This window comes from Hippocampus comes, unplaced genomic scaffold (genome assembly GCF_001891065.2).
Source record: "Hippocampus comes isolate QL1 unplaced genomic scaffold, H_comes_QL1_v1.1 scaffold345, whole genome shotgun sequence".
Classification (NCBI taxonomy): Eukaryota; Metazoa; Chordata; class Actinopteri; order Syngnathiformes; family Syngnathidae; genus Hippocampus; species Hippocampus comes.
Window position 1 is genome coordinate 817,379 of NW_017805538.1, and position 8,767 is coordinate 826,145.

The 8,767-nt window shown below is 42.5% G+C and overlaps 1 protein-coding gene across 1 annotated transcript in view; it reads right to left on the reverse strand.

Moving 5' to 3' along the window:
- Nucleotides 1-489: 489 nt before the first annotated feature.
- Nucleotides 490-8,767, reverse strand: part of mrpl39 (mitochondrial ribosomal protein L39) — a 21,501-nt gene continuing 13,223 nt past the window's right edge. The window contains exons 8-10 of the mRNA XM_019878404.1: nt 6,061-6,214; nt 5,032-5,079; nt 490-652 (exon numbers count right to left, since the gene is read on the reverse strand). Of these exons, the coding sequence (XP_019733963.1) occupies nt 578-652; nt 5,032-5,079; nt 6,061-6,214 (277 nt within the window). The 3' untranslated portion in view covers nt 490-577. The remainder of the gene's footprint in view (nt 653-5,031; nt 5,080-6,060; nt 6,215-8,767) is intronic.

Here is an 8,767-nt window from a genome sequence, read left to right on the forward strand (position 1 = left end):
GTTGCCTTTACAAGAAGGGCGGTGTGGGGGGGAACGAAGGCATGAAGATTAAAAATAGATATGACAGTTATTTTTCGATCTTCTGATCAAACTCTTGGCAGAAAAGCTAATGAGTGATACCCCTTCAGCATTGTCACTCAACATAAACATCATGAACAAGTGAAAGTGTATGAAGCTGACAGAAAGCAGGAGTGTTTGGTGTCATGTGTCAGCGGGGTGGCGGTTGGGGCAGTGGGGGGGGGGTGCGCTGGAGGTGTAAACACTGGCTCACACGGTAGCCTCAGAACACACTCAGACAGCCACCTGTCAGACAAGTGACGCACGCGACAGCTGACAAGACAACCACTAGTCCTAATATACACAGACACTGCGTTTGTTGCCGCAAATCGCTCTAGCACACGTGCGGAACACGCAGCGCCAATAGCTCCAACACAGACAGCACAACAAAAAGACCATTGATTTGATTTCATTGAAAACAAATGGAAACGATTTGGCAGTTTGTTTTGTCAATTTTATTGGTCAGACAATACAGGGCAAGTGTGTGTGTGTTTGTGCGAGTGTGTAGACAATTCTGGTGTTACTGGCCGCTTGATTGCGGAGTGGGAGGAGCAACAGGGGGCGGAGTCACTTTCTCAGGCAGCTGCACCTCCACCTGTGGGCCGAAAACAGTTTTAAAAAAAAATCACAGCCTTTTTATCCTTTGCGTCAATAGACTACATATGCTGTACTTTACAATTATTAAGAGGACCATCACAGCTTCCGCTAAGTTGGCATCTATCTACATAAACCGGGTTTACATGGAGCCTTCCTTGGCTACCGATTAGAATGAAGCCAAACGTACAAACAGACTGAAAATGCTCCATATAAACGCCTCAGTTGGAATAAACGGGCCTCATCCAATTGGAATTTCAATCGGGAGCGTAGTGAGATGGCGGCCGGCTGGAGAGGTGACGCACATTGACGATGTAATCCATCTGTGCGGCTTGGTGCCAGATGCTTCGCGGGCAATCGGAATCGCGAGGCTGCTCTTAACGTGAATGACGTCAGCGTTTACACCAGGGGTCTTCGATCCTGTTTTCCATCTCTCCCTGCTGCAACACAACTTGATTCAAAATGATCAGGATCATGATCTGGCTTTTGCAGGCCTTCCTGATTACTGATCATTTGAAATCGCAGTGTTGCAACAGGGAGAGAAGCAAAATAGGCAGGCAGTCGAGGAACAGGATTGACGACCCCTGGTTTACGCGCTTGAAAAAGACTGGCAGCTTCGGACCGGTGCTGGTCAACGATGGGAAAGCTTTTAACCACTTGTAACCAGGGTTATAATAATCTTGGATTGTTCACGACAGTTACTTCTTAAGACCGTCTTAAGTCACTTTAAGTAGACCATGCTTTCCCTGTGCGGTCATTTATCGTCCCTTGAAACATAATAAATATAAATATAATACTTTTTGAATGACTTTTCAAATCTTCTGGCCGAAATCATGCTCAAGCATGCTCATATCTTCCTCAAATAGGGTTTTTAATATTGGTGTGTGCTGTCCTGAAGAAACATTGGCAAAGGACTTTTTAAGCCTCATTGACTCCTTTAATTTAGTGCAGTGTCTGACTGTCCCCCACACACGAACAAGGGCATACTTTAGACCAGGGGTTGGCAACCCAAAATGTCGAAGGAGCCATATTGGACAAAAAAAGCAAAACACAAACATGTCTGCAGCCGCAAAAACTTAAAAGCCTTCCATAAGTCTTGTAATATTACATTAGCCTACTATCAAAATGACTAAGTTGGCTACAAATACTATATTTTTCCCTGCACTGCATCCTGTAGCGCAGGGGCGCCCAACGTTTTTTGACCGAAGATCTACTTTTCGATCAACCAACCTCCCGTGATCAACCCGTTACCACACACGTGCGCATACGTACGCACTTACACACGCATGTCATTATGAGCAACAGCCATACCGCCCGCTAAATTGAACGAGGCATGGGACGCATACGCTCACGTATACCATTTAAAAATGCTTCTATCGGCCCTCGAGATTCCCATTCTTTGCCAGTACCTTCGGTGAATTGTACATGAAAGGCTGTTTTTTTTTTTTTTTTTTTAAACAGCCACCTGACTAGCATCCCGTCCTGGTAATAGAAACGTGTGTCACAGGCTATGACGCAAATCTTCATTGACAGAAATGTTGAAATTTAAATTTTATTCTACACATTTTTACAGCATTACAAAACGTCAAGAATGTTTGTGTCATGTTTTTACTCCAACATAAACCATATTAAAACAAAAAATATATTTCCATCCCCCATCTTTTTCCATTTTCAAAATTTTTGAAAAAGCTTCGGGGAGCCACTAGAGCGGCGCTAAAGAGCCACAGGTGGCTCTGGAGCCCCGGGTTGCCGACCCCCCACTTTAGACCTACTTGAATGTCTTGCGACGATGTGATGCAGGTGGCTCTGGAGGCCCGGGTTGCCGACCCCCGCTTTAGACCTACTTGAATGTCTTGCGACGATGTGATTTCCCATCATATGACGCTTCTCTTTGATGTTGTCTTTTCCCATGCTACTGTTAAATTTGCAGCCTCTGGCTTTTTAACCCTCTCAGCCCTGGTTTCATGACAGAACTCACGCAGCTAAACAGAAGTGCCCCAAAGCCAAACGAAGGTGGAAAAAAGACAGGCTGCAAGTCTCTCATCAAATCCAGAAAGACTGTATGCAACAAGATCACAGCTGAGGAAGAAAACACTTTCATCCATCCTTGTCAAACTTTCTTCAGACTAACCATCACAACCACGTGTACGATTTAAAACTATAGATTCTGTAATGAAACCCCCTCAGTCTATCTACGTAGACTCTTCCCTGCTGCCCTTGGATTCCTTCTGAAGAAAACATGGTCATTTCCTTCTACTCCGATGTGGATAACAGTCAGATGTATGTTCTGCTAGGCAAAAGGGTCGGAATACCGTAATGCATTTTATTTGGGACTCAGCCAATCCTCCCTCACGCTTCTCCAGTTGGTCCAAAATGCTGCTGCTCGCCTCCTAACTGGTGGTCAGAGGAGGCTCAGAGGGGAATTGAGCCTTTTTCTGTTGTCTGCCCCACTCTGTAACGACCTCCTGCTTAATGTTAAGCAAGTCCTCTTCCCCCCCCCCATCTTTAAAACCCATTTTTATTCTTTGGCTTTTGACTCAGCATGAGACTCCGTTTTGTTTTAGAGATTTGCGCTTTTTATGGTTTTTATGTTATTTCTTTATGGTTTTAATTGTCTTTGTGGTTGTAAGACTTATTTTTGCTCCTTTGTATATAACGGTGGTTGTGTTAAAGTGCACTATCAATGCAGTTGAGTTTATTTCGTTTTGATATTCAGTTCGCTTTAATTCATTTTTAGAGTGGGTTCATTAGTTTTTAATGTTTTAAAAACATTTTCGCGAGTACTTCATTTTATGTCAGTTTCAGTATAGTTTTTCATTTGTTTTTATATACAGTGGACCCCCCATATACTTGTGGTCTGGCACACGCAGATTTGCATCTTCAGATTTGTTCACGCCAATTTGTTTTCAATATTGTGTAATATTTCCATATACATAAATGTACTGCATATCCCAAACTCCTTAGCATTTGTGTATTTGGACAAACGCCCGAGAACATTGAGACACCTGTGACCTGTCTTTAAAAAAAGATTACATCAGTCTAAACCAGGGGTCGGCCACCCAAAATGTTTAAAGAGCCATATTAGACCAAAAAAACTAATGTCTGGAGCCGCAAAAAATTATAGGCCTGATAATGAAGGCAACACATGCAGTATGTATCTATATTCGCTATATTAGCCTACTGTCAAAATGACTAAATTGCCTTTTTTCAATCAACCAACCTCCCGCGATCGACCTATTACCGCACACCCACGCATACGCACGCACGCCAAAATGAGCAACAGCCATAATGGCCGCTAAGATGAACGAGGCATGGGACGCACTTTTGTAGCGTGTTAACTATCGTAGCTAAGGTGTAGAGGAGCCACTAGGTCGGCGCTAAAGAGCTGCATGCAGCTCCAGAGCCGCAGGTTGCCGACCCCTGGTCTAAACGCATTACCAACTTTCATCCGCAAGGCAGCTTCCGTTTATAGCTCTACGACTGATTGTGAGAGTGATACTCTGACACATAAAAGACAAGATAACATTGCAAGCTGGGTACAATGACGTACCCCAAAGTCTTAAAAAAAAAAAAAAAAAGGAGTGGCAGCTCTCCATGCTACTCCCGTGTGTGGAAAAACTCCACCAAGAACTGATCCACATATTTCCTTTTGACGTTCATCCAATTCCATACGCTTGTCTTGAACAAAGTGCACGTTCAATTCCCCAAATAACAGTGGCGCTGTGCAAAGGAAATGTAGGCCGTGGAGCATCGTATGTCATCGGCTGCCAAATCAAGCGTGCCTATTAATGAGTAGTCCTTTTCCCGCACTACACACTCAGTCGGTGATGCACAGAGAGTGCCAGAGAGGCTGCAGCAGTAGAATAGATTCTGCCTAGATGGCTCCATCCAAAATTAACTCAGCCTAGTTTAAATAGCAAGGATTTATGCATCTTTGCTACTTCAGTCAGAATCGACTTGTGTCGCGATGCACTTCGCGGAGAGAGTCTGGAGAGATTTAAAAATAGTTTTCTTGGCTCCTTCATTGGTGTGTTTGATGTCAACTTCAGATACAGGCGGTTTGTCCTTCATATGAGAAGGATGAGAGTCCCTTCTCAGTCTGTGCCAGAAACATAAACGCAAAGCTATTAAAAAAAAAAAAAAAAAGGAGGACGTTAAATCCTAACCTCTGGATAGAGTGTGAAATCTGGAGTGATGAGGGGCATCCAGGGTAAGGGCCTGGCTGGATTTAGAACAAGCGGCTAATTTGGACTAGCATCAAGCATGCAGAGCCGAGCGTCGCCTCACTCGTAACGGCCCTGTCTGAGCTGGCAGGCTCGCTTTAGCTTTTGATGTTTTCTCTGTTGGATGCGCGTGTGAAACAGGGATGTTTGCTCTCACCAGTTTCTCTGCCCGCTTCCTCAGTTTCCTCCAGACTGTGTGGTGGGCCTGCACGAACGAGACAACGTGAGAGGCAGTCACGTGGAGAAACGATTGGGGGCAATCACACGTGACACTGAACATATCCGAGTACTGTATACCATTGTGCTATAGCGGGGGTGTGCAAAGTACAGTCCAAGGCCCATTTGCGGCCCGCCATTCCAATTTCAGCGGCCCATGACATGACCCAAAAATATTTAACACTAAAAATGTCATATGACATAGGGCACAAGATTAGTTAAAAAAGGTGGAGGTGGGCAGTGACAAGGGGAGGGTGTACTGTACATCTTTTCTCTATATTCAAAGATACAAACAAACGCAATTTATCTTCAAAACACCGTAGTGAATGAAGAAGATTCAATTTTCGAGACAAAAATTGTTTCTTCCACTTTAAGCTTTTATGGCTGATTTATGAAGGCATCACATGAATGATCCTCAAGTAAGTGTTTGCAAAATGGTCACCTTTTTTTGGTTTTGGGGGGGTTCAGAATGTGGAAATGGGATTCGGCTGCTGCTTAGTGCAGAGATGGATCTACTCTGTGAGATAGACAACTATTGGCCACCCCAAAAGCTTGGAAAAAATCCTCAACTATTTACCTTAGGACCTTTAACAGAAAGCTGATGAAATTAACCAGACACTACAAATAATATATCATTGCTTTCTTGATTGAATTTAGTGTGTTTCATAACGTTGAAGAATTTACAAGTGGCCCTTTTATCCTTGCATTTTTCTGTATGCGGCCCTCAAACAAAATAGTTTGGAGACCCCTGTGACATAGCTATCCTCTAAACCAGGCGTAGGGAACTCCGGATCCTCGAGAGCCATATCCTGCATGTTTCAGATCCCTCCCCACACCAACACGCCTAATTCAAATGATCATAATCATTTCAGGGTTCTAAAGAGCTTGCTGGTGACCTGATTCAAAACAATTCTTTTCCCTTGTGTTCTCATTTGCAGTGGTAGAACAACGAAAGTAGCATCCATCCTACCTCCAGCTGAAAAGGCAGTGAGAGGCCCTGCGCGCGGCGGTGGAGGCCCCAGCGCCCTCCACCCAGACTGTGGAGCGCCGTCACCTCGTACTGAAAGCACAGGCCCGTTCTGGCCACCAGGGGGCCCCCGCTCAACAGAACATAGTCGCCACATCTAGGAGGTAGACAAACAGGCAGAGGTAACCTTCGGCCGGATTTTAATTATTATTATTTTTTAAATCTTTGACAGACCCACACATGAAGGAAGATATACAAAAAACATCTCGCATTTGACAGTTTTAATCACATTATGCGTGGGGTGCTCAGAAAATGTCAACACAGCTCTCCCCCCCTCCACACATGCACGTCTTTCACCACGAATCCAAACCTATATGGGGGGGAGGGGGGGGGGGGCTCTTGTGCGATCACACGTGGCCTCACAAACACACAGACGACCAGACTGCTCAGAGTATTCGCCAATGGTTTCCGAGTGTTGTAAAGTGGCACTGTCGGCAAGGAAGTACTTGCTGAGGAAAATACTTCTTGACACCGCATTAAAAAAAAAAAAAAACATTGAGTAGGCCGCCAAGCTACGGAGCCCCTCAGGACATCGAAGGGAAAAAAAAAAGTCCTTTGCGTTCTCTCGCAATCATTGCAAGATTACATTTTTTTCATGCATTTTCCCTCAAAAGAGCATGCTGCATCTTAGTTGTTTTTTTTTTTTTTTTGCAACAAGCTTCAAGTTCAGCACTCATTCTGGAAACACACTTTTTTTTGCTGTTTGTCAATTTGAAAATAATATCTCAAGAAGGTCTCCTCAGCTTGACATTATTTTGACTCAATTTTATTAAGATTAATATTTTGAGCCACTTTGCAAATGGAGCCGTGAAAAGCCCTGCATCTCACTCATGGAAGTAAACCATATATGTATGTATATCTATCTATCTATCTATATATCTATATATAGATATATATATAGATATATAGATAGATAGATATCTATCTATATCTATCTATATATATATATATATATCTATATCTATAAATATATATATATATATTTATATATATATATTTAAATTGTGGTTTTTATTTTTTTTATTTTTTAAACATATATATTTAAAAAAAGAATGAATTATTATGAAAACAATTCATCATTATAAAAATTTCTGATTTGTAATATTTAAAAATACTTGACTTTTGTTCTTTAAAAAATAATCATGAGTTATTTAAAATAAAAATTATATTAGTAACAATTTTTATAACTTTTATTATTCAAAATGATGATATTAGTACAACAATCACCATTTGTATTTAAAAAGTCTATTACTATATTTTTGAAAAATATGTAAATGCTTTTCAATCAAGTTCGTCATCATTTAAAAGAAACCGCAAATTATTAATTTCAAAAATACTTTTTTTACTATTTGAATCAATCTTGATTTTTTTTTTTATTTAAAAATCATTAGCAAAAAAAAAAGTCCATTATTTTCTCATGATCATTATTGAAACTAGAAACAACAACTCCAGATATGTATCAAATCCAGCGCCTCATCTGATTTTTTATTTATTTTTTTCGGGGGGGAGGGTGGATGTACAGTAATACTTTAAAGTCTCATCTGGGTGATTCAGTCAGGCGCCTTAGTGCGGGTGCAGAAGGGGGGCGGGGGTTGGGTAGGAGGGGAGGGGTCAGGATGCGACAGGGCAGACACATCTTCCAAGGGTCTAACGCAGTTAGCACGCATAAAGCCGACGGGTTTGTTTTCGAGTGCTTTTAAAGCAGCGAGTATTTATTTTAAAAGGGCGACTAAAGTGGAGCGCCTCCGTCGTCCTGTCTGCTCGCCGGGCTTTATAAGGCGGGCGCCGGCTCCAGCAGTTGTGTTTTACAAGGATTACATGGCAGATAGGCTCACGAGGTACTGGGGCGACATCTGGAAAATGTTCCGATGTTACAGGAAACTGCGGAATAGACGGGGATCTCTTATGTAATCGCATGTGTTCCGCATGTTGAAAGAATGAGTAGTTTACATCTCCTCATAATTCCATGGACTTGTCCCATTCTGGGTTGACATGTGAAGTAGGGCTGCAGCTCTCAAATGTTTTGGGATAGGATATCCGACTGAAATTTTCCATTGAATGATCATGTCTTCACATAAAAAATAAACACATATCATTCTATTCCTTTGGTAAAAATACAGAAGACAAATACAAGAAAAAAAAAAACAAATTTCCACCAAAATAGACAGCAGACGATCAAACCGGAAGTTGTCGGGATTATGAGAGCGAGCGACATTTCAGGTTTTTGGCCAGCCTATCTTGCCAGCAAACTCGTTTGGCTGAAATGAACATCTGACTTAACACCTTCATACAGTGGAAGACTTTTGTTGCTTGTTAAACTGTGCTGATTAAAAAAAAAAAAAAATCAAATGCAATCTGTCTCTAAAGACCGATGACAGCCGATGTGGCCTTGACCGCCATCACACAGCAGGCGCTTGCGGGCTTCTCGGAACGCGTCAGGACACGCTTTTCAGCTCCAGATTGCGCTTCCTTGTGGCCGCGTGGCCATGTGCGATTTGTCACAAGAAAGTCATCACTCTCTCAGATGACACGGAAAACACACATCCTTTCATTGGTGGACTCCTTCCAGACAGTTTCGGCAGACGACCAAGTGTGACTCACAGCTGTTGATGCTTCACGTTCTTTTCCCCCCCACCCCGCACCACACTCA